General features: G+C 31.5%; 1 protein-coding gene across 1 annotated transcript; it reads left to right on the forward strand.

Annotated features, from left to right (window-relative positions):
- The first annotated feature begins 836 nt into the window (after positions 1–836).
- LOC110998702 (T-cell leukemia homeobox protein 2) lies at positions 837–27,034 on the forward strand. Its single transcript, XM_022267457.2, has 3 exons — positions 837–1,498; positions 15,043–15,271; positions 26,358–27,034. The coding sequence occupies exons 1-3, from the start codon at positions 976–978 to the stop codon at positions 26,641–26,643; spliced, it is 1,038 nt and encodes a 345-aa protein (XP_022123149.1). The 5' UTR covers positions 837–975; the 3' UTR covers positions 26,644–27,034.
- Positions 27,035–27,254: the final 220 nt, after the last annotated feature.

Here is a 27,254-nt window from a genome sequence, read left to right on the forward strand (position 1 = left end):
GTATGAAGTTCCACGTAGCCGCATTATTTAATTTCCGCCTCGAATATTAAAAAGGTCACCCTTATTATGTGTGAAATCGGGCGTCAGTACCTATAGCTAGGATTAAATCAAAACAATGCATTCACTACATTAACAACGCGTCAAACAATTCATCAATAAAAGCCAATATGGCTGTCCAATGTTCATTTTAAATTGAACAATAAGCATTAATGTACAGTGTCTATCGTTTCTATCCTTAACCACTCGAGCTGTCAAAGCCAATAGAATAAAACAGTTATCTTCACAATACATTATTACTTATCTCAATAACATGAAACCTGGGCCCTATTTTATTATAAAGTGCATTGTCTATAGCCCACTCGACCGCCGAACGTAAATAATTTAACTGTCTTAAAAGATTCAAAAATAGTTTCTAACATTGCCCCCCTAATATGTACACCATTTGTCAGGCCATAAGTCCATAACTGGATTTAAACTGCGCTTTCGTGACCACGCCTACAAGTATGTATAACCGTCTCTCTTTAATATACCCGTATGGATACATTCAGCATATATGCGTCTCGCTCTACCAAATAATCGACAATGTGTTTAGTTTCAATCTACCGGGAGAAAAAGGGTGTAAGTAAACTATTCTACATTATGAAAATAAACTTCATGTAGTTGAAATAAAGTTCGTTTTTCTTTGTGAAATGAGCTAAGGGGTGATGTGGAAATAGGACAGAAAGAGACAGAATGACTACGTTAAAGTTACTGAGTCCAAACGAGTTTTTATGTTTGGAAATCGTATTAAGCTTTTGTCGGAAACTGTTCCACTCAGCGGGCATAGTTGAGTTGCGGACAAACTATCGTTTGAAGAGGTGGGGCTGATTGGCTCATTTTGTCATTGCGCGCGAATCGAGTGTTCGGAATTCAAACATTGTCAATTGTGTTCGAAATTTGAAATGTTTTTGTGAACAATAGTGCAAGTGTTCCAAAATGTCGTCGTTACATTCTGATGATGATCAGGAGGAGATAAATGTAGATTCTGACAGCAGACTTTCCGGCCAGTGCGACAGAAGTGGTTCCGAAGACCATGACTCCGACTACCACGACAGATACCGCGACTCACCTCATATCACTGAAACCCAGCCGCGGGTAAATTTACCATTTAGCATATCGAGACTATTAGGAAAACAATTTGACATAGAAAAACGTAATTCTGGTGAGAGTGACGAAAGAAGTGATCAGGACACAGAGTCTGAAAGTGCCAGGGACGATGGAAAGGACAATTTAGCTTTGAATTTCGCCCATAATCCTATGTATACGAACTCAGGGTTATTGTTACGGCCTGGGTTAGGTATTGGTGGTGGGTATGGGTTTTCCAGCAACCCAGGGGTTGTGAGGGTGCCAGCTCATAGAGCCTTGGGTGCGCTGGGGGCTTGGGGGGTGGCTTTGGATCCTATGAGGCAGGCAGCCGCCGCGGCCTTTGCACACCAAGTTGTTAAGGATAGATTAAATGGTGAGTGACATTTTTTTAAAATAAAATATGAAATTTTTAATCACATGTAGACAAACACCTGATTGACAAAGAAAAAAATTAAAGGCAAGACCTTTGTATGAGCCAGCGTTGTTATAAGTAAATATAATTATTATTTATGTGAATTAAGATGATGGCAATTATAAATATACCAATACTTTAGGTTTAAAATTATAACTTATACGCTTATATTAATATATATACATATAGGCAAATAAAAGCTGAAACACCAATCAAGCAAAATTTGTTCGTATTTTGTCATGTTTTGAAAAAATGCGAACATAATAAAATAATCTATTTTTGATTCTATGGAATGGTAACTTTAAGTAGCGCCTAATCTTGACTTTTGCTCTAACATAATATTAAATTTTTAAATTAAATAATTCACCATTCAAATAAATAAATATCGATGCAACATTTTTTAAGCTCTTTTACTTAAGGCTCCTGACAACTAAACTAATACAATAATAAATCGAAAATGCGAAAATTATCTTTCTCATAATGTCAAACGTAAAGCTTTTAAATTTCGAATTGTAATCTCAAACCGATAAATCACTTTAAGTATGCACCTATGTAAATCTGTGACCGAATACAGATTAAAAATAAACTTTTTTTTAATCCTTTGAAAAGTGGCAATGTCAGGAATTATCTGTTGCGTGTGTCACTATCGAAGGACTGTTTTTTGGGTAAACTAGAATTTTTTGCCTTTTTTGTATCCTTTCGGGACGCCTACGTTATAATTTGTCGCGCCGAGAGTCGCAAGCGTAATTTAGACTTTTTTTTCAAAGGAAAAAATGTTTTTTAGCGTGTAAGTAGCTAATCGGTGTTGGTATGGCAAACACAGTAATATGTTGTGATTTTTTTCATTGAATATAGCCGCGTAGCAATTTACTAGGTATTAAAAAGATTAAAGATTATTTTTTAAAGGAATTAGACATTGTGCTTGTTGTCTAATCCCCAGTAAGTAGGTAGCTTATTAATAATACATATTATAAACAAGGAAAGTTAATATAACTATAGTAGGTATATCAACCTGGACTATAACAAACAGTATTAGGTTTTGGTTTAGGGTATTTAGGTTTTTGGTTACAAAACTTTTATTATTTCATATATTAATGCGTAAAAAGTAAGACAATAAAACTATAAACCGATTCTAATCTACACAAACGATTGTATTCTTAGCCATTATCACAGTTAAAATCGTTTTTTTTTGCGAATCTCGACGCGTGTAGACCTCCTGTGTTGTTTTTTCGACCGCAACGGAAGTGCGGACGCCTATAATTGAGATAGTTGCGTGAATTGGCAACACTGGACACGGCACTCCTTTGTCATCTTAGCGCCACTAATTTGACATTTGAAATAAGAACATCCGCTCCGATGATTTACTTTTTTGTAGGCTGTCAATGACACCTCTTTTTTTTCTATAATACCTTTTTGGACTTCGGTTTTCAATTTAGTAATTGAAAATATTTGAGCTCTGTAATAAGTTTTATAGATTATATAGAATTTTATAAAATAGTTAAAATTGAAACAAAATATAAAATACTTACAAAAAACTTATATGTTTACAGTCTGTTTTAAATATTAATTACCTTATTAACATAATTTAAGTCCAAACGCTCGGAATTCAATAATTAATTCACTATATTTTAAAGTACCTTGCTCTATGTAATTACGCAAATTTTTAGGAACTTCCGGAATTCTTATCAGATATTTTAATTTATTATAGAATTTTTGTTCGACATCTCAAGTATAGGAAATAATAAATTTGATGGTATATTGTCTCTTCTCACAATCTACAGGTTCGTGTACCTTTACATAATCGTTTATCAGTCCATAATCTGTGGTACAAGAAAATTGTGTTATCTGGAGCGTATCTAAACAGACTGCTTAGGTTCCGTTTGCGGTCACTTAGCTGCTCAACACAAAAGTGCTAACTGACTTGGTTAGACGCTTTTTATCTTTTAACTATGAAATATTGCGACTTGTAGAAAATAAACAAATAGGAGACACCAGTAATTAATACACAAGACAGCAGTTTCAGCTAGCGACGAGAGCTTCCCTGATACAGTGGTGGAACTCCAGGTTTAGGTCACTTAGTTCACACCCTGGAGAGACTCTAGTGTCCTTAGGCATGGAATCACTGTACGTGCACCTATAACTATATGTGCCGATTTTTAATTGGCTCACAATGTTATATATAAACATATATTTAAGTATTATGCTGTAAATCTTCTGAATAAATAAATAAATAATGAAGCACTGTTTTTAGTCAGTTTTAATTTAGGTACTTACTACATTTTCGTTTGTAAGCGATGGATGCAGATATTGTTATCTATCATTGCCAAGAAGCTATAGTTCCTTTATCGTATTACCATTAATTAATCCTTACCAAAAGCAAGACATCGGAGTCCAATAAACCAAGATGTCTTTGAACGTAATATATTGCCAAAAAACAGAATTTGAGTGCTGATTTTGTCTATTATAAAACGTAGACATCAGTTCAATCAACTTTAGGCGTATAATAAAAATGGCCATAGTTTTGAATTCAATGGAGAGTGTAATAAGCAGTGTAATGGTCATCGTTTCCTGTTACAGACCGCACTACTTAATAGTCTTTATCTTACAATTTACAATAGAAATAATTTCTTCGGCAAGTTTAACAAGAACAAAATCCGAATATTATTTATTCGCTGATTTAGTTACGTGTTTATTAATAATAATAATTTCATAATTACTCGAAAATACTTCAGTGTGCAACTAGTTTAACATAGTGGTAGTGTGCGGCAAGAACTGCTTTAAGAAACCCTCAGTTGTGGTACAACGGACGTCGAGGATCACCTCGAAGCAGATCCGTATCCATATAAACGGATGGTATTTTGGATTCTGCCTTGACGAAACTGAATAAGGCACATTTTTTTAATGGATTTTTTAAATAATTAAATTAGTTATGCCTTTTAGGTTCTGACCTGACCTTTTTGGGTCTCAGATTCCTGTTTCTGTTACATCATCGTTTGTCAATCTAATTACTAATAGGCAAGTACGAGTAGTTGATCAGCGTCCTGCTGAAACACATCGTTGACTTATTGGGTCTAAAGCAAGTAGGTTATCTCGCAATGTTTTCTTCACCAGTTTCAGTGAATGTTAGTTGCGCACATAGAAAGAAAGTCCATTGATTGTGCATCAATAGACTTTTTTCTGTGTGTTTCAGCTGTGAGCTAGGGATCGAAACTACGGAAACTACGACCTGAGGGATGAAAGTCGCACGCTGAAGCCACTAGTCCATCACTGTACTAAAATAAATTTTTGTACAACGAAATTACTTCACTATTAATAAATGTCTACAGTATATATTGAATTCGAGAATGATATCATCAATCTGTCTTGAATGACGTCATTTGGGTCGGTTACAAAATCGAACTAAGCAATTACAATTACATAAATCGTGATATTTCGATTTTTATTTATATGTTAAGTTAGCAAAGTAATTATTTATCATACTAAAGGTAAAAACTTACCGGAAGTAATTTTTATATTCATAAATCTGAGGCCACGACCTAAAAGAGGATGTAGCGCCACGGATTTTTTTATCTAAGAAGATAAATTAGAATTAAAACTAGCATCATCCGTATATATTAATAAATATGTATGTATAGTTAGCTGAATTGGTTTTTATAACCCCATACGCCTTTTTTTATTTTCTTCACATATATCAAATCAATTTATATGTACAAAATATTGGATTTTTAAATCATACGTATATATGGAATTTCTTGCCCAATCTTCTACATATGAGAACTTTTTGCAAGATGCAACTATATCTTTCACTAGTAATTCAGAATTTTAATAGTGCGTTTTATTTTTATAGTCAGTCAATTTACATACATTTTACCTTTTAAAGAATATGTAGGAAAATTTGGTAGTTTATTAAACTTTCATATTATTTACTTTACAGAAGCTTAATAAAATATTGTTTAAATATTGGTATATCCATTGAATCATTGAGATCTCCATCAAATAGCATTATTTAAGAATTAATAAATATCTAGTCTGAGTAGGCCAGTAAACAGACTATAGCAGATCAAAACTCATCACACATAATTGACTTATTACAATATAAACATCAGACAAAGCCTTGAATTGCGGTTTTATAATTTCAATCTAAAATAAACTTTAAATCAAAAGAAATAAAGTGTATTTCACGTTGCCCAGTTTTATGGCAGAAATATTTTGTAATATAATAAAATCCGTTTCAATTCCCAGCCGACACGATTTGTAATTTTGTGTAAGAACGTCAAGTTATACTTTTAATATATTAAAAATGTCACACAAAAGGACATTATGTTAGGTATAGAGTATAGACCAAAACACACGACATTCAACGACCCGTAGTGTCCCAAAATTTAATTTAAAAGACTACAGACGATATGAATAAGCCTTCAACCAATAATTTGCGAAGATATCTTAATATTTAGTCTATATCGTTGAAACTATAAAGAATTAAAAACGTGAAGACAGTCCTAAATTTATTTTATTAACTATCTAAATTATCATAGAAATAGTTTAAAAGGTTATTAGCTTTTTCAAACCATATTTGCATTTTATCTAAAATTGTAAACAAAAACTGGCGACGCAAAAAATATTTTCATTACAATCAAATAAACGAAATCTCTTATTTGAACTTCGCCGACGTTTTAATATTATAATTAATAGCTGTGTTGTATAATTGCTTTACAATATTGTTTATTGACGTTATTTGTGTCCATAAAGTCTTGATTATGTAATTATGAAACTTAAAGAGGTGTACGAGGTATTAAGAAATAAAATATTTTAGTAATTGATGTCAAAACGCCGAAAATATATCCTTATTATTCATATAACTTTCTTAACAATACCGGCCAACATAATTTTATTTTATTTTTATTTAGTTTGTATTAACAATTTAATGTCTTAAACAATAGTTTGATACGCCAATAACCCTAGAACTAATAAGTAAAAATTGTTTATTTAAAAATTTATATTTTTACTATGTATTATATATATATATATTTTATTTATTTACACTTCGTTGAAGTAATACAGTATTACAGTACTATTAAAATAATGAAATAAAAAGAATTGCAACTTTTGTTTTTTTATGTAATAGGAGGCAAACCGCCTGCCTCATCTGATGTTAATTGAAACCGCCGCCAAAAGACACTCACATTGACAGAAGGCAAGTGCCGGCCTTTTAAGAATTACCTAGACCTTTAGTTGAATTGTTTCGGAAATGCTTATGTGGGTAGCTGGTTCTACATAGCGGTGGTGCGCGGCTAAATTGCCTTAAAACCCTCAAAATAGGAACGACTCATGTTTAGGTGATACGGATGAAATTTCGTATTCTGCCTTGACGTCAAATGATGAAACTCAACTGCATATATTAGACAAGACAGCGCACCATTCTCTTAAAGGTCGACAAATACACCCGAGTTTTCTTCCTATCCTATAAAAAATGATAAAAATTGGCGGATATTCATGGAAGAAGCAAATAATATTGGAATTCATATAGACTATTGGAAAAACAAAATCATCGATACACGGTCGTTCCCCGCAAAGCCTTTCTCGTCATTTCCCTCGGGAACCTCATGTTATGAAAATTTGGCTCGATCTTTTCAGTGCGATGATATGCGGTGATATTCTCTTAACACCTTTAGGGATGAAAGGGTTCTGTGAACACTTGTAATATTTAAAAGAGTAAACGTGTGTGTTTAAATATTTTATTAATAATTAATTATTAGTACACGATATCGCGTTTCATTTAATTAAAATTGAATCATTGTTATAAATTAATTATGAGTTATCACACTTCCGTGTTTAGACAATATTAATTACTAATTTTGATAATTACGTTATTTACGCAATAGTTATTTTTATTATTACTATGTCCTCTCACAAAACGTTTTTTTTATTGTTTTTTTTTATGATATTTATTATACATATATGATAAAAATTAATTATTATATTGTCCAATAAGTCTTTTACTACGAATAATGTCATATAATAAGTAACGGTCTCACAATATCGAGTTCTACCAAGGTATAATGTATAAAGGATCTAGTGTGTAGTATATTTTTGATGTTGATTTCCGACAAACAATAATTCTCTGATTGGTAGGCGCCGAGCGATCACAAAAATAAACTGGGACGTGTAAATATAGTCGTACTACCTTTACCTAGCCGTGCCTAATTAAAAATGAAGATTAAATAATAATAAACCAAAAAATAATTCTGACTATTTAGTACAGCAGCTAATCAGTAAGCAGTAAATGTAAAATTAGATTCATTAATAGTATATTTCTCATTTTTTTGACGTTCATAAGTGTACATTATGTTACCTATATGAATAAATTATTTTTGACTTTGAATCAATAAACAACAATATATATAATATAAAATTAAATCAAAGTCCATGATAACATACCTATACTAATAATAACACTTAAATATACTGTAATACCTAAACATTGTAAACATAATTCTTATAAAAAACTCCATAAAATAAACCGAAAGCTGTTATATTTCATCGCCAATCCATAACGTGCTAGGTTATAAAAGAAGCTATATTTCAAACGTGAAAATATATGGTTTGGGCGGGCGGCGCCTAAAATATTATATTGCAGGTTTCAGACAAATTTACATATAACGTATTCGATACAAGTGATTAATTTTAGTGCACAGTTATTTAGTTAATAAAATATGAATGAAATTAAATTATACGTGCTGTTAGGGATGTCGTGCGAAAATCTCGGGTATATTTCCTTATACAATTAACACGGTGAAAAAATTAGTATTTTTACTATAGTAGGTAACTGCGAGCTTTCATTACTAAAGCTTTAGATATATTATAAGTAACAATTGTGATGGAGGCCTAGAGGCTAAGCGCACGATTCTGAGCTTTCAATCGTGGTGTGTTTGTGAAAACGTTGATTTAAAAATCGAATCATCGAGCTTGGAAGAAAGTTCATCTTTCATTTAATAAATAAGATATAAGATACTAATGCAGATGAGATGCAGATACATGGAGATTAAAAATTTATTTTTTTACTCTTAAAATCAATACACAAGTTTCAAATGTTTCACCATTTTCAACGCTACATTATCCTTAAGTTAAGAAATATATCCATTCTGAATCTGGCCTCTTATATCCGTGTGAAGACTGGCCGCTAGCTTATTATAACTACTGAGTACTTGCATAGCCCATTTTACAATTTCAATTTAAAACACGCACTCTAAACCAATTATGATCAATTTTAAAGAAAATGTTAAAATTTAATTTTCATTTGGGAGGATCATCTACAATTAAGCCGTATAGCGATGACAAGGGACAAAATATTTAATGAGATGGCGTGTTTGTAATGAGGTTCTCATGTCATTTGCTCGATTGTTTTGGTAGAATTTGTAATCTGTGCGGCGGTCACTGCCTCGGCTTAAATGGTACATTTGTATAAAATATTGTAATTTGTAGTAATAATTATTAGGAGAAATTAATGTAAAATATAATATGATTTCCAGTTTATGTTATCAGCACTATGGATGTTAAAACAATTGTGATTCGTCTAGAGGTGGGATTATGTGAACCAGTGTGAACTATATATATATATATATATATAACTTAGTGCTAAGTTTCTTATCTGTTTCATTATAATTTGTATGGACACGTTGGTGATCAGTCATCTGTGCCTTACACGCGCCGATGTTTAAATCTATGGCTTGTCGGTTTCCTCTCGATGTTTTTCCAAGATAAGAGAAATGGCCAATTATTGTCGGGCCAATTTTTTTATATTCATTAAAATTCGATTTTTTAGTGTCATTCAGGTAATCTACAGTATTCTAATACACCGCGAAAATATTAAATAAAGTAATTTATCTAAATATAGTTTTTGTACCTAAAGAATTATTATTGTAAATACAAAACTCAGTGGCGCTACAACCTCTTTAGGTCCTGGCCTCAGATTTCTGAATCTGTTTCATTGTCATTTTTAAATCTTATAGGCAAGTAGGTGATCAGTCAGATCAAAGACATGTCGGTTTCCTTCACCGTTCGAGCAAATGTTAAATGCGGGATCGAACCTACGACCTCACGTATGAGATACGTATGAGAGTCGCACGCTGAAGGCACTAGGGCAACAATGCTTATTTTAATGACCAACAATTAAATTAACAGTTAAAACAGTTTAATTACATATATTATTAAAAAAAACATATTCCATAGTCCAAATATTCCACCACCGGTAAGCAGTAAGCGCAATTTCACATATTTTAATCCGATTTTTATCCAGCATAACAGTGAGGGGGAAGATGAATGCTCACCATCTAATTGGAGTCTGTCACCTGGGATTACCGCCGCTCGCTCCATCACTCAGATGGTCACATTTGTCTGCACTTCAAGCTAAACTTTACCCCTGAATTATTAAACGTTCTGCTCAGCTTAACACGCCGAAATTTGAATTTTTACTATTAACACCTAAACTGATTGATTTGAATTCGCTTTTGTTTACTGTGTGATGTTGCCTACAACATGGAAATGAGATAAAAGTGCTTAAGTGAAAATTTTGCAGTTTTGACACGGCTTTTTATATTTAATAATTTAACATCATTAATAGTGCCTCTCATTCACTGATCATGAAATAGATTCAGAAATCTGAGGCCAATACCTAAAAAAGGTATTAGCGCTACTGATTTTTGCCTCTGAAGTGCCTCTACTGCCTCTCTATACGCCATTAAACCAAAATAATTTACATATAATCAAACAATTTAAAATCAATTTCATCCACTTATTAGATATGATCTGTTGAGGGAATTAAAGTAAAAATCTTCCTTCTTGTATTATTAGTTTCAGAGTTAGTTATTTATTTGTTTCATTAAGATTAAATTATACTATACTATATTATATATTAGTTTAATCGGCACTTAACAAATACAACACAGTGGTTTAAATTATTTACATAATATTAATAGTGTATACCTATAGCCTAAAAGAATACAAACAATTTCACGCACAAATTAGATATGATCTACAGAATTGTCTTGTTTTAGGGGATTGAAATTTAAAAAAAATGTTCTTAGTGTACCTAATACAGATTAAACCAATACCATACAGTGGTGAAGAAGAATTCATTATCTCACAGTATTATAATCGCTAGCATTTATGAGTAAATAAATTGCTAAACGTACCTACACTTCAGAGATTTCACAAAAATCTTTTTAGTTCAATAGGCACATATCTACATATTTATTAAACGTTAAGTGCAAAAATCTAAGCAATTTAATGTTTATTAAACTACACTACGCACTTTCAACCCTTCACCGTAAACACCCTATAAAATCGCAATCAAACATTGCAATCACATACATCTCAATTATCCGAGCCGACGGTCAAAAAGGCGAAATGGACGGGCAAAAAATGACCGGCCAAAATCTCATACATATTTAAGGTGCAACACGTAGTAACTTCAATCGTGTCTCGTGAAGTATTCAGTGGCACTGCACTGTTGCAATTGGAGTCAAACAAGCGGTCAGGGGGATACTTTTAAATAAAAAAATACTGTCGTAAAAAGAGATCCCATTCACGTGTATGTTAGTGTGCTCGTTTCGGTATTACGTAGTCTTCACTCTTGCAGGAAAAAATATAATTTATTACAAAATAGTATGTGATTCGCCAGCACCTGGAACTAGTGGTCTTATGACTCATACCGTCCTTGAAGGATCCCAGAAATTATTAATTTAAGTTCCCAAAAATATCAATTGATACAATTTAACTTTACAATGAAGTATTATTTAATTAAATGTTTACAAATTACTTAACAATAATATAATAAACTACTTTGTCTTCTTGATGCCCCGAGACAAAATGTTTCAATAAATCGCCGTTTACGAATATACTAATGAGAACAACCTTTTATTTTAAAAACGTAGGTAAATCAATTAATATACTGTGTTTATAAAATATTTAAGTCAAAATTAGACATATTTTTCTATTTAATCAGATGTATGCACAATAATCACATGATATTGTTTTCAAAAGACGTCCTTCAAACATAATTCGAATATCATTCGAAATTTGAATATGAATCATAGACAATGCGATGTGAAGGAGGGTTATCCCGAGGGATGGTATCATAAAAGTATTAGGGACAGGAATAAAAGGTTAAACCCTTTCAAAGTTAATTTGTTTGTTAATTTTTCTCGCCCCTTTATTAAGATTAGGGATATAATTGTAAAGCAATTACGCGTTCTTTTGAGTTTTATTTAGCGAGTGATCTTCTTTCTAATTATGACATTTAAAATTCGTATAAAAATGGAATGTTGCGAGCTTGATGATTAACTCAACTTAGAATTTACTTCTATTTTATCATTATTTAATCTGCTTTAAATTTTAGGCTTTAAATACAATATATCGTATATAAATTGTACCGTTATGTTTTTTTTAATAGTGCAATGTGATAGATATAAAAGTCGGCTTACATCAGCTTGCATCTGTGGCTCAATTCATGTTCATAAATTGTAAAATACAATAAGCATTATTTTGTCCGTGTTATCAAGTTATAAACGCATGTTTTATTTAAATTTTAAATTCGAATTCTCTCTTAAGTGCCACCGTAACCTATTATATAGAGTGTATCGAGATATCACCAATTGTCTGCGTATAAAAACAAATAAAATTGTCCAATAAACACACAAAGTTACTTCATGGCATGTCGGGGTGGAAAAGGGTGGGTTAATACGATTTGGTAGGTCGTAATCTGGTTAGGAGATGATTCATGCGTTGCTATAAATATGGTTTGTGTTCCTTAATGGTTGCTTTTTCAATTACTGTATGAAAGGAAAATCTTAGCTTAAACAATACATATAGGGGATACCTTCGAGTATTAAATTTTGACGTATTATAACTGTTTATGGACAATCTTATGTTCATTTTTAAATGTATTAAAATATAATTGACTGGTGAATGATTTATTAAAGTCCAAGCGCATATTAACAACCTAAACCTAAAAAGTCCCTAGACACTATGGCAGAATTTTAGGCCGAAAAAAAAAACTAAAAAGTTTAAATTACAAACTGGACCTGAACATTCCTTCAAACAAACCTTCAAATATTACTTGACAATCCAATTAGCTAAAATAATACTGCGATCATAAATATTGCAAACAGGGTTATTAAGTTCAAGTTACCATTGTCTTAAAACAGCCATGTATCATGCACCCTTACAAATTACATTATTTGTGGTCACGTGAAGCCGCCATTACGTCTCCCGACCAATGGGAGCGCGCCATTTAATGGGATTCTATTTTTGAAAATATGAAACGCGAACACGATTTTCATTGGCGTTGCCTTAAATACTTAAAGCAATTAGGTAATTTAATTTTAAATTTACGTGCTGTGGTATCGTATTGAATTACAATATTTTAATTGAACCTACATAGGCTAAAGACTAAAGATATGTTTACGTGGCTAAGAGTAGTGTAATGCAGTACCAAGCCCTGGGATGTAATATCTTTTGATTTTCGGTTCAATTCCATATTTAAATAATGAAACTAGGCCTGCCAAAGTCCACCGTTTCTTATTTGAATTTTTTTATCTATATTATGATTCACTTTAGGGGATAATGTACTGTTTCTGACTTTTATTTAATGTTTATTTAAATTATAGTAACTATAAGGTATATTTAAGTCCGTAGTAATTTGCAATTGAAAATTACATCCAGTCAAATCATGGTCAATCATTGAATTAATGTTTAAGATTATATTAAATTACATAATATGACTTTGAATGTAATACTAGTTTATCGACCACTTAAATTATATCTAATAAAATAATCATACAAAAATAATAAGATATCATGACCACTATATACCAGGCTTCGTGAATGTATAAGAAATATTTCTTTGGATATATTTATATATATCTATATATATATAGATATATTATATATATAGCGTTTACCTTTTACCTTGCACTGTACAGTGTACACATACCAATACATGGAACACTTTGCTATGCGACCCCATAGAGACTTTTCGCTTTTCTGAAATAATGATCCAATAACTGAATAAAAAATAATATCGATTTTGCTCCCGAGAACCTCAGAATTCAAGGAATAAAACAAAAAGAACTCCAATTAGGCCAGCCGTCGTTGTTCACTTTTTTTTTTAATTTTTTTACATAAATTAATAATTTTTTATATTACATATAAAACAACGTTTGCAGCGTCAGTATTTTTATATGTTTAATGTATATAATAAGACTTGAAAAGACCTGTGATAGCTATACCATCTCCGCGAATTGAATATATATTTATTAGTACATTATGTTAAAACAGGTTATTCCCATTTATATATATACATTTCCTAAAATTCTTTATCCAAAACGCTAGTAGTCATTGAAATACGGGAATTATAGATAGGTGAAAAAAACCCATTCTTTTTATAAAAACAGAAAGTATTTTCGAAATATAAACTTCTTAGGACCCAAAATGCGTATTGTGTATAGACGAAAAATCAATGAAATTCTTTAATTATAACTCATAAAAATATTGGTGTTTAAGTTCTAGTTATACCTACCTTGGTGTATATAGTTGTGATAAATTCGTGGATTTATACGATATTCATTATTTAAATAGACCGTGCGATGCTATATTATATCATAACATTTGGTCGAACTTTATCCCTAATTAAAATCTAAAGCATACAAAACGATGCAATATACCAATTGTTCAAAAGAAATAATCACACTGAAACGAAAATGGTTTACAATTCCGTTTAAGAATTTTCAAGCAATTTATTCTGAGCATTTTGATTGCATACCACTATGATTTGTAGCAATTTATGTTTGATGGAATTTTTATTTATTCATAGGATCGTGATTTCTTCTTATGATGTAATTACGATAGCTTTTGTAATTCTTATAATGTATGCATTAAGATTAACATTTATTACAATAATGGGTCTACGTAGATGTTTGATAAAGGTAGTAAATTATTATTTTGCAAAACAATGGGTATGTTTTAATGGAATAAGAATACAGGAAATTTCTTTGGCATATTTAAGATAATACTGGTTTGATAAAATGCCTAACTGTTATTTTCTTACATGCATATTATAAATTGTCATACAATTAACACTTTACAGTCATAATAAAATACTTATTTTTATTTCCGCTTTATTAAATTTAAAGAAAATAGTAATTAGTTCAAGTATTTAAATATAGTTACTAACTATAGTACTAAATGTCGACGTTTTCGTCACCGTTACATACATTTCTGTATTTATTTTAAATAAATAAAAGCACATTTTAAAGTGTATTTAAATAAAACTAATAAAGATAAAAATTAGATTGTAGTAAAAAAAACATCGCTTTTTTAAACAACACATCGAGAATTAAACTAAAAATATTCAAAACAAAATGTTTTATAACTTCTTCCTTTCTTCAAAGTCGGTTACATAATAACTTTTTGTTTTTATTCTTTAGTAAAATTATTTTATTTTGCAGCATCGTTTCCAATCACCCGACGGATCGGCCATCCGTACCAGAACAGAACTCCACCGAAGCGCAAAAAACCAAGGACCTCCTTCACAAGGATGCAAATAGCTGAATTAGAAAAGAGATTTCACAAACAGAAGTATTTGGCGTCAGCGGAAAGAGCCTCCCTCGCTAAGACCTTGAAGATGACCGACGCTCAGGTCAAGACCTGGTTCCAGAATCGACGGACGAAGTGGAGGTGGGTTTTATTTTTTATATAAGCCAACCCACCCAAAACGTTAACATTAACATCATTATAACGGTTAGGTTTATTACGTTTGTCTTGTGTTGCAGTCATGGGTGCTTTACACATAAATACTTTGCGCTAGTCATTTTTGTTTGGAAATCGTCACGTGACTCAAATATTAACTAATGATAATTAATATAGCAATAGAGTCTCGCCCCAATCGCAAAATACATTCGCAATGGACTCCGTTAAAGAATGATGCTTTAAATCTCATAGTTAACGGACTTTGCTTTTAATAAAATGATCAGTGACATTAGTGTCTTTACGATAGACAAATTAGTAACGACATCAAATGGAATTTGAAAATGGTACGCTACAAAATTCCATGAGCATGTGATACAATACTAGTGATCGTGTTGGTGGCACAGATTACTAATGGACAAGCGCTGTTTGTGTTGGGTACAGATAACAAACGCTCGATACGAACGGCGCCAAGCCACTGCTTTTGTTAAAAAAAAATATTCGTGATTCGAACGTCGATAGGCTTTTGTTTAATTTCACTTCAAAATATAGGCGTTTTGCCGACTGCATAATGATATCGCTATATAATTCCGTAATCAATTTGAGGAATTTAATTGCTAAAGAGATTTTGCGAAACTAGGTATAATATAGATGTAGTTCCACTATAAATAGAGAGTAGAGACTAGCGTAACTATTACCGACGGCTAGCTAACACTTAATCACTGAACAATGAAAGGATAAGACTAAAAACTTTTTATAGATATTAAAAGAGCTTAACACTATCAATCAATTCCCTACAAAACCAATAATAATCGGTTTGAAAGCAGCCAGTTCTTACCATAGTCAACAAAAATGATCAACTATTTATCAGTTTAGCCCAGGCGAGAATACTTCAGCCCAAAAGCTACACCCTTTAACATCTAGGCTCAAAGGTGGCTCAGCAAGTATTCATTTCATTTATCACGTCTTCTCGTATTAGCATTCTTGAATGGGCGTTATCGCTTGTTTAACATTGAGTTATCGTAACAATGGTTTATTGTCAGTTTAAACACTTATTCTGAAACTACTATTATTAGGCTGATGCAACATATAATTTCAATTTTTTATGAAATGAAATGCCCATCTTCACAATTCAATTTATGTTTATTTTCTTGTCCTGGAAGAGCACGATTAACGGCGACAAAGCCGCCGGCGCGTCAAACTACCTAATTTCGTATTTTTATATACTTGTAAATATACAATTAAAGAGTTTTTTTAAATATAAAAAAACTCTTTAATTGATTTAAGTGCTATTGTATATTTACTTGACCAATTGACTACTTTGAGCAGTCCAGCAATACCAAAATCATTTCTAAATACATTAATTATTTAACTAAATTTCAAAGATTTTTTATAGTTTTATCGATATTCCCACACTAAAATTTTCTCAACAAAACTATCAACACAATTTTTTATTAAATACTTGATATAAAACTGATAATATTAAATGTATGCTTAATGCTATATGCGCGCAAAATTTCAAATCGCATAGATAAGAAACCGGAATATAACCTCTTTAATTTTAATGTATCCGTATTGACGACTATTTATTATTTAAAATGTCATCGAAAAGAGATCATAAATATAGATTCGTGCAATAAAGAATTGACAGTTATCTATGACGAATGAAGTTGGTTTATCTGTGACTAAGTCATTAGTGAATAGTAAAACAGTGTTATAAAATGTTATATTTAATTTAATATTGTTGTTATTACTATTATTGGTTTGAAAATAAAATTTAATTTAGTCACTTTCTATTTAAGGTTAGGGTATTATACCTTACATGTGACGTCATTCGCTAATTAATTTTATGTTCTAGGATGTATTAAATTATATCTGTTCATCCTAGTGTTTTCGGTTTCTAGTTCGTTATTGCAAATATTTTTTAAAAAAAATCGGCAATCCTTCACATACATACTAGAACTTGCTGAGCCTGAAGACAAAATACATGTTAGAAATTCCATAAACAATGCAACAAAGCATTACAGATGATACTCTATAGACTATATCATGGAGATAAAATGTGACAAGACGTATGATATATCGATATAAGATATTCCATGCGTAACTCGCTATCATATTAATTTATTATAATAGATACAATGATAAAGTATGATAACATTAAAGTTGAAAATCTAAATGTCCCAGTGTTTTTCAAAGAAATCTACCTATATGAGTGACAAAAGTTGTAGTTTTGGTTTTAATAAATAAATATGATCTGAAATAAAACATACGTAAAACAATACATTTAAAGGCTAAGAAAGTGTTATTGCTAATTACTGCGTGATACGGGTTCCTGAATCTTATTTTCCATGACGACATGAGCCTAGAATCCATTTTTTAATATAATGGCGTCCATATTATAATTTGACTGTTTTTTACAAACGTAGCCTACTTGTAATCTAGCAAGGACAAATGACATAATCTATGACTATCTGAAGTTTTAAAAACAGTAGTTTTATAAAACTTGACATTTGCTTAAATTTTTATTTTATGTACCTATGTCTTTGCTTTTATTGCAGAGTATTCAAACTATGTTCCATAGACAGTGTTCTATTTCTTTATTTCTGCGACGCTAAAACTGCGCTTTCCATCTTAAACACGAAATTTTATTTAACAATAAAGATAAACGTTAATGTATGCGTTACTACAAATATTATTGATGTTTTGATGTGATGTCTTGATATAACTATGCTTAAGGATGCTATATGAAAACGTTCTTTGTTGTTGAAAATGTTGTTTAGATCATATTATTTATTACACCTAATTAGTTTATTTGCGGAGATTTATCTAAAAACAAAATATGCAAAAAAATACACATTACAAAATCAGATACACAATTTATTATAATATAGTCATTTAAACACGACCAAGGTGCAATGTCTAGATCCTAGATTCAGATTTTAGTGCTAAAATCCATTAATACGTGATTAATTCTCATAAATATTCGACAGCATTAACACGTTGTAATTTACATCATTTATGAGAATCCATTTAAGCAATCGATTAAATTTTATTAGCTGAACATTATTTTAAAATGGAATTAAATTATCTCACCAAATGTCAGGTTATTATTTGAAAAAAAAAACGGATATCTGACATCCTTTTTGAAAAACCAACAATGAAATTAAATTGCAAATCTTTCCAATTCTAACTTGAATTCATAATCTTTCCATTCTAAAACCAACCTGTTTCCATTAAATTCTCGAATTGTCATATTTTTCCTTTTGGAACTGGTGTCGTCTTTTTCGTATTAATGAAATTAAATAATTTGGCTATTGTGAATAATTTTCTATTGTTACTAAAAACGTTTTAGGGTAGAATCATTTTATAAATGCTCGAACCATGCAGCTATTTGCGTCCCCCTGTAAAAAGTCATATCGTTACAATAGCCAGCCAATTAAATCTTTATACATATAGTATATCTGGAGCAGGCGGTAACACAGGGTAACTGGGGAGATACATATTGTATGAGGAACACAACTCGGCAGTTTAGCTCATCAATTATTAACCACAGTGGAAAAGACGAACGGTCGCCTTTTTACATGTATTGTTCGTTGGAAGTTTATTGTCTATTTTTGTGACTTTTACTATGCCTCTTAAGGTTTATTTTACGCTCGTTTACGTGGGTCTCCGTAAGAGTGGCTTCATTTGTTTCGGTTTATGTTTTCTTTTGTTTTTAACCGCGGTTCTCAACCGCAACTGAGACACATTACATTATAATGTACACTATTATCTTATGTTATTTATTTATTAATACATGACAATATTAAAATTGAATTTAAATGGAAAAGAGAGCAACTGGCGGCCCTATCGCTTTCGAGCGATCTCTTCCAGTCAACCACTTTACATATTCATTGACCAAGTATATAGATATGTTATTGATGAAGCAGCTTATTTTAGAAATTACCCAACTTTTAATTGTGTCTAATTTTATTCAACTCATAACAATTTAAGTAAATATTTTTTTTTAAAGTATCGAAGCAGGAAATCCTATTCTCACACTCTCGACGGCAATTCGAGGCATCGAAGCGTAATTTTAACAAATCGGATTGCGATCGAACCACATCTAACACACTGTTACCCAAGGGGAGGAGACTCCTTATTTATTTACTTACCCTGTTTCATTTCCTGCTGTAATTCCTTTCCTTTGTATAAGTGAATATTCAAACTCCCTGAATCGTTAGGGGGACACGATTGTTCTATAAAAACAGTGCTTACACTCCTTACTAAAAGAAACATTTTCGCTCTTCATTCTTAACCAGTTAATTTCCCAGTTGCTATCCTATTCATGGGATCATAGGTTTTATTGTGAAGGTGTAAGCCATAGAATGTCTTGAACGGTTCTTGGCGTTTAGGGCAATTATTTTAAGAAAGAGTGTCGTTAGTATAATTGTTGCTTGTAGGTTGTCTCCTTTGGAATTACGAAACAAATCCGTATCACGATTGATACAAGACGTCGGGGAACAACGTCTTAACAGGTTAACGTTGCGTGCTCGTTAATTTACGTACGTGTATTTATTTTATTTGAATCAAACTATTGTGAATACGAAATAGCTGATATCTAGTAGCATAAACTTTAATATTTTTTATACAAATAAACATTCGCTCGAACGGTGAAGGAAAACATCGTGAGGAAACCATCTTAGACCCAACAAGTCGACGACGTATGTCAGACACAGGCTAGGTGAGCTACTTGCCTATTAGATTGACGTTCTGAGGCCTCGACCTAAAATGGTTGTAGCGCCACCTATGTTATTGTTTTTTTTTATTAGCGCATAGGACATCAAACGTTCTTTGATGTCATCCAACTTTCAAAGATGATTTTATATCATAAAAATATAATAAAGATCTGCAGTGGACGGTGAGGTAAGAATGGGTAGGCCGCCGTACATCTGGATCAAATTGTTAATGTCATGAAAGCAAAAGAGGTATCAAGTGGAGATTTGTGGTCGCAGCCAACCGCTTTCGGAAAACGGGATATAAATATTCCCTGTATAGAATAAAAATCTTTTAAGCACAAAAACATCCGGCAAAGTATCAAATCATCTAAATAAAACAGATATTATGAAAACTTCTGAATTGCGAGTGCTTGAACAGAAAAGTTCATTATACATTCACCTCATCTATTATTTATAAGGTTTTTAAGATTCATCTCGGAAGTTTTAAAGTGTTCTTTGGATTTATTGTATGGTTTTGACGGCTGCAAATATATCAAAAGCAACGATATTTTATTGGTTTTTCATTAAGATGATTTTAGATATTTACGAGTAAAAAACGGCTTATTGCTCTAAACATTGAAACCTATTTCACAATACAGATTGAGAGTTATAATATAAAACTTGCTTCGTAATACAGAAGGAATTACTACTAATCAAAAACTGCTATTATGTGTTATGTATAGTATATAGTATTGTCTGACGCACAAACCGTGCAGGCCAAGAAAGAGAAGAAAATACACATTATGTTTGTATTTTTTGACGGCTGATTAAAATTTAATATAAAATTTAAACAAATGTGTTAAATCACAGGTCATGTTTTCCCAATAGACAATTTTGTTAATACAATTGCTGTTTCAAAAATGACGCCTAATTTTAATTCATGATAAACACTGTTTGACTACGAGATGTCTTTACTCCAATATCCTTAATCTAAAGTGTCAAACATAATTCATAAGAATATTCACAAAACCCCTCAAAATCCCCATAAAATTAATTCTAAACTGCTTGTAAAATAATCAGGATGAAATTCGTAATTGCCAGCCGCAGCGTTTGGCTTATTTAAGGAAAGTTTCATTGTACTTTGCGTTATCTAATTATAAAGGAGGCGGCTTAAAGTGGTTTACCCAACTGGCTAGTGATGGCCAATTTCATCGATAAAAGAAAAAAATCAAGTTTTGCTTCTGTCAGTCAGGCAGTATGTAATTTATCGTAATGAAATTCAACCTAAATCTTAAATAATGAAATCAGTTATATTAATAGTGGATACAATAATAACTATGCCTGTTGCGTTAAATTGCTTTTGCTTCTGTCAGTCAGGCAGTATGTAATTTATCGTAATGAAATTCAAACTAAAACTTAAATAATGAAACAGTTATAGTAATAGTGGATACAATAATAACTATGCCTGTTGCGTTAAATTGCTTTTTTAATAATGTTCCTAAGTGAAGGTATTTTTACACTGTTATTAAACCTATATACTATTACTTTATAAAACTATTTATCAAGACACTAACTAATAAAAATCAACTTCTCATTCCATCACTTTTTTCTCAGTCTGTGGAAAACCATGTACATTTAAATTTTCCACAATACTAAAATATGGTTTGTAAAAGTATCGATAGCGTTGTCACAACACTAGTTCGTTCATTTGCCGTTATAATAAAGTTCTCCCTGATAATAGACTTAGCGCTTTGTTCAATCATTCATTAACAATTAACATTGGCTGCCTTCTGCATAACTATACCTTTAAAATAACTTTTCGAATTTAAATTAAATTTTAATGCATGCGTTTTTGTATATTGCATGCGATTCTTCATTTTCGTTATTTAAAAAAACCAATGGCGTCAAAACTCCAAAACCTTCAGGAGTCCTAGGCTTCAGATTTTTGTATTTTTTACGTGATCATTCGTCTTTTCATCAACTTTCTGTGCCTGACACACCTTCGTATCTTGTTCTGTCTTTTTGGGCCTAATACCGGTTCTCTCACGATGTTTTGAACATACACAGAAAGTCCATAATAATAGTGCGTAACCGGAGTCAAGCATTTTTCGCAGGGATGAGGTTCGCAGATGGCAGAAAACGTTCACATGTTACGGTCACATACAAGATATTTGGAGTTTTTTAACCTTTAAATTTTGGCCTTCTGGTCGTAAAATGTTTATAGATTAAGAATTGTCCTAATCAGAAATAAAGAGGCGTAATCATTAAGAGGTAACCTCTTAGAGATTACTTTACATCGTATAGCAATATACATGAGAACTGTCTACTAATTAGTTAATTGAACCTGACAGGGGAATGAATTTGGCGTAAATTCTCTCGCTTTAAAGTTTGTGAATTATTGCCACCCCTAATTGAAAACCCCCTAAGCCTATTTTAACTTATGTTAACAAGGAGTTATTTGTTGTAATCTATTTTCATATATTTCTTAAGAATAAAATTGTCGTTTAATATCAGGGTTGGCAAAAACATTTATTTTTTCTTTAGATTATACTAAAAAAACCATCATCATCATCATTATCAACCATCTCAATTCATTTTTGACCATCTGAGAGAGACATCTTAATCCAAATAGTGATAAAAGTGTGCCAATAACCAATCGACGGATTGTAATAGCTCTCTCTCAATACAAGCTATCCATGGTAGGTCGGATCGGTGTATGTGGATAGGACCTTTGTGTGAAAATGACAGTTCAACTGTGGCAATATCCTATCTTAAAATTTAAACTTATACCAGTTTTTAAAGTAATGAAAAAGCTATTTGATATGTTTTAAACATAGACATGAATATTTTAATATTATTTGTACGGTTTTTTTACTTTATTTGTTTTATATTGATTATCAAATATGAGTGTAAAGAGCGAAGAGATAACATTCTATTCGTCGCCAAAAGTGGATTGTATTCATAGGGTTTGGTTATTGGGATGCAGATAGTACATCGATCGACTGTCACGGTCTGATCAGATTGTTAACAATCTGAGATTTTGGATTAATTATTGAATTCGGGCGTTAACGGAACAGTCTTTTGAGTCAGTCATATTTCGCTTAGTCCAGTAAGCTTCCGTCTTGCCCGTCAGGTGAGTGACCACTCTGCAACGGCACAAGTCAAGATTCAAAATTCAAGAAGAGAGGAAGGAAGAAAATCCATAACAACTTGAGCTGTTCTGTCAAGGCCCTTCAGGCCAACAATCGAAATTTTTATTTCACTGTTGATGCATTGTGATATAAAAACATTATGTAAATTTAAACTGCTTGAAATATGTATTTTAAAACAAAACACAACAATATTTATGTTTAGTATAAATTTATGAAGAAAAGATCAATTAATTTCTTTATTTTGATGTAATACACGCAAAAATAAACAATCTTTAATTAATTAAACGCGTTAAAAGAGAATATGGTATAACGGTTATTGGTAAATTGTTTCACAATACAATACTAAAAACACATAATTTTAAACAAATTCAAAGCATTACACAGCTGACATGTAATACTACCCTCACTTCAAAGATTACGTATTTTAAAAATCGAATCCAATTCAATTAACTTTTAATGCTTAAAAAAATCACTTTCATTAATCCGATTTCCATGATTACGATAAACCTAATTGAGTCACTTAGGTCATTCGACAACGTGCGATATCATACTAAAAGCGTTATTTATAACTAACATTACCTTCAATGAATAATAAACCTAATTAGTATGTTATAAAAGCTATTATTGCAGTAACTGGTTTCGCTATGCAAATGAATGTGGACCACTCTGTAAGGAGCTATCTTAATTAGTGCGATACAGGAGTTTATGTTTATGCCTTGATCGTTACTAATGTAGGCGCTTGCGCGGGATAAAGTCTAGCTATCTAATACTATGATTTTCAATATAATGTTATCTAGAACTAACTAAAAGCTATCTTAAGAATTTAGCTGAAGCAGAAGAGAGAAGAGAAACTTTACATTTGAGCTCTGAATTGTGTTGGGATTCGTAATAACCAGTTTTGATGGGTATAATCATTCCCTTGAATTTGTCAACTGTCACTGTCACTATTGTGCTGTAAAAGATGCGCAAGCGCATTTCAGCGTCGGATAAAAGAGGGTTAGAGGATTTAACTACGATTGCCTTTGTCTGATTATTGAAACTAAAATTTATTTCCTGAGAGTTTAAATCTGAACCAGATTTTAATTAGGTAATTCCCGAATTTCCCGAAAACTTAAGTTACTAACTAATATTTTATCTTCGATTTCTGCGAGTTGTCTTATTGAAGATTACCGGTTTAATGCCTCCAATTGATTATAATTTAAGAAAGATCCAAAATCATCTTTGTACATAAGTCTTAGAGACTATGATGTTATATTGAAATTAATTTTACATACGATGACATTTGTAAAATTAATTATCGACGGGTGTGAACTATGATCGCTAATTAAATAGATACGAATGCTTTATATTCGTTCTATATTAGAGAACCATGTCATAACTGTTTAGGTAATTAATTATTGCTAAAATATTGTTTTATGCATTTAAATATAACCTCTTTATCGAACTACGATGGGTGTGATGGTCATACAGTAATATTATTATACCAATAGGATATGTAGGATAGGTAGGATATTTGTTAAGATTTTATTTAATTTTATTAGTGGGTTTAAGATCTGGAGGATCTGAGTATATACGGGATATAAGGTTCCTTCAATATTCAATATTTTGAGACGAAATTGTACATCTCTCTATTTGTCAAGATTTTAAAAACGAACGGAACGTATTTTTTTTAATTCTGGCAATTTTTGGCTTTGTTGTATTAAATTGGTTGTTGATTTGTAAAGTGGTTGCCTGGAAGAAATCGCTCGAAAGCGATAAGGCCGCCAGTTGCCCTCCTTTTCGTTTAATTATGTCCAAATTTCACATAGTAATGTAACGAAGTGTTAATAAATAAATAAATATTTATAATTTTAATAAACGATTTTTATGCAAGTTAATTGTCATACCATTTACAAGAATACGTCATCGTAGATTTGTTAATCTGTGACCGTTTTGTGTCATGGCGGACGCATATTAATCAATACTTTCAATTAAGAATATTTCCATAAATTAATATTTCTTTACAATGTATCTACTTCATAACGCTTTCTTAAGCCATTTACAGATTCCTATTAATAACACTTTTAAATAATTTCAAATACCATAATAATGTTATGTGCAAAATATGAGAATTATTTCAACTTAGGGTCCGTCGAAAAAAAAGCGTACCAATTTTCAAAAGGCCAGCAACACATTTGCGAGCCTTCAATGTGGGTGTCCATTTGTAAAACGTAATGATTTTTGTATATAACTTATGTAATTTAAGCTTATTTGCCAATAAACAGAAGCCATTGCAAAATATGAGAATAGACTCATAAAACGGTTACCGCTCGTAAGGAATATAAACTTAATCATTTATTAAAGTCAACTCAAAGGGTTCGGTTCTAATAATTCAAGACTACGAGTTGAATTATGTCAATTAGTATCATCGGGCATTAACTGCTCTAGGGTTGCCAGTGTCGTTTCTGGAAAATACCAGCTACAATTTCAGAATTTAGATACCGAAATGGATTGATAATGAAAACGTGGCTTACATCCTTGATATCCAGGGTTTGATTTTGGTGAAACAAAGATTGTTTTGACAGATTTCGAAAGCATATTATCTTATTTTATTGTGCATTCGATATTGACAACCCAGACAAAAAATTATGTAAATGTATATAAATATCAATTTTTAAATAATAAAAAAAATTATTTTTTAACAAAATTTTTATCATTTCTGCATTTTATTTTATATCGATTTATATAGTTTGAACTCCTCTACACAATACCTTATAGACAAGAGAGTGAATCAGAGATACTAGCCGCTAATAAAATGCATATAAAAAGTATAATTTGAATGTTATTTCTAAGTAAAATGTCAACGGGCTTCGCGCTAATCGAGCGACAAATCCAACGGGTTTATAAATAATTCAGGCTTCTGTATTATGTTAAGTGGGGTCTCCAACTTTACAGATGCACTTGACACCACTTTCAGTTAATGAACGTTACTCCATTTAACGCTAAAAGCCGCTTTAAGATTTTCATCCTTTGTTCATTGAACATCTCTCAGTAATGTTTGAAAATTTAACTAAGGGCTTCGAAATACACATGTTTATAATTTTGAAGTTGCTCCTTTATTTATACATCTTATACTATTTATCTTTTCTAAATAATAAGAAATCATTCTAAATGCTTTAATCGACGTTAATTTTCAAAATGTTAGCAAGCTATAATTTTGTTTAATTGTATTTTCTTTTGTTTCAGACGACAGACAGCTGAAGAGCGTGAAGCGGAACGTCAAGCAGCTAACCGCTTAATGCTTTCACTTCAAGCTGAAGCGCTAAGCAAAGGTTACATTCCCGAACCGCCACCCGGTGCATCGCTGTCAGCGCTTCATTATCAACAGAACGCCGCACCTCCCGCGTCTAATACAGCGTTAAGCGCATTGCAAAATTTACAGCCATGGGCCGGGAACCATGGCTCTTTTATAAACCCCCCTAATACAGCGCCAACAGCGCATCCACCGCCTGTCGCGTCACCGATTTGCTGAATTCGTTCCAAATTCAAGAGTTTACTTTTTCATTCTATGAAAAGAGGTTTTATTCCATGATGTATTATGTGATTCGTAGCCTATTTACGAACTATTTTAGATTTGCTCATTTTATAAAGCGGCAGACTCCAGATTCATACGTTTATGGTAATTGTCAGTCTTTGTGGGCAATTGCCTGTGATGAAATGTTTGCCACAGTATGAAATGATCAAACCAATTAGGCACTATGACATAAATTGTAGCACGCAGACAACAATTGCTGTAATAATGATTATAATATGTACCTTAATGTAAAATCGATGTACTTAAACATCATATACTTATTTTGATATAACATCTGCTTTAAGCGATATCATTTTTAATAGTATGATATATATTCTTGTAAAATGTGTAAATAGCCTTAGTACTTAATATTCCTTAAAAGCTAGTGGTTAGAAACGGCTCTACCGTATTTAGTGAAATTTTATACTATTTCAATGTGTATATTACGAAAACAGTATTATTATAGTTATTAGATAATACAATCCTACATAATCAATAGAAGTTTGATATTTAAATTGTAAATAACATAATATTAATGTATAAAATAGATTATAAAGTAAAATATTATC

The sequence above is a fragment of the Pieris rapae genome, chromosome 11, assembly GCF_905147795.1.
Source record: "Pieris rapae chromosome 11, ilPieRapa1.1, whole genome shotgun sequence".
NCBI classification, from domain to species: domain Eukaryota; kingdom Metazoa; phylum Arthropoda; class Insecta; order Lepidoptera; family Pieridae; genus Pieris; species Pieris rapae.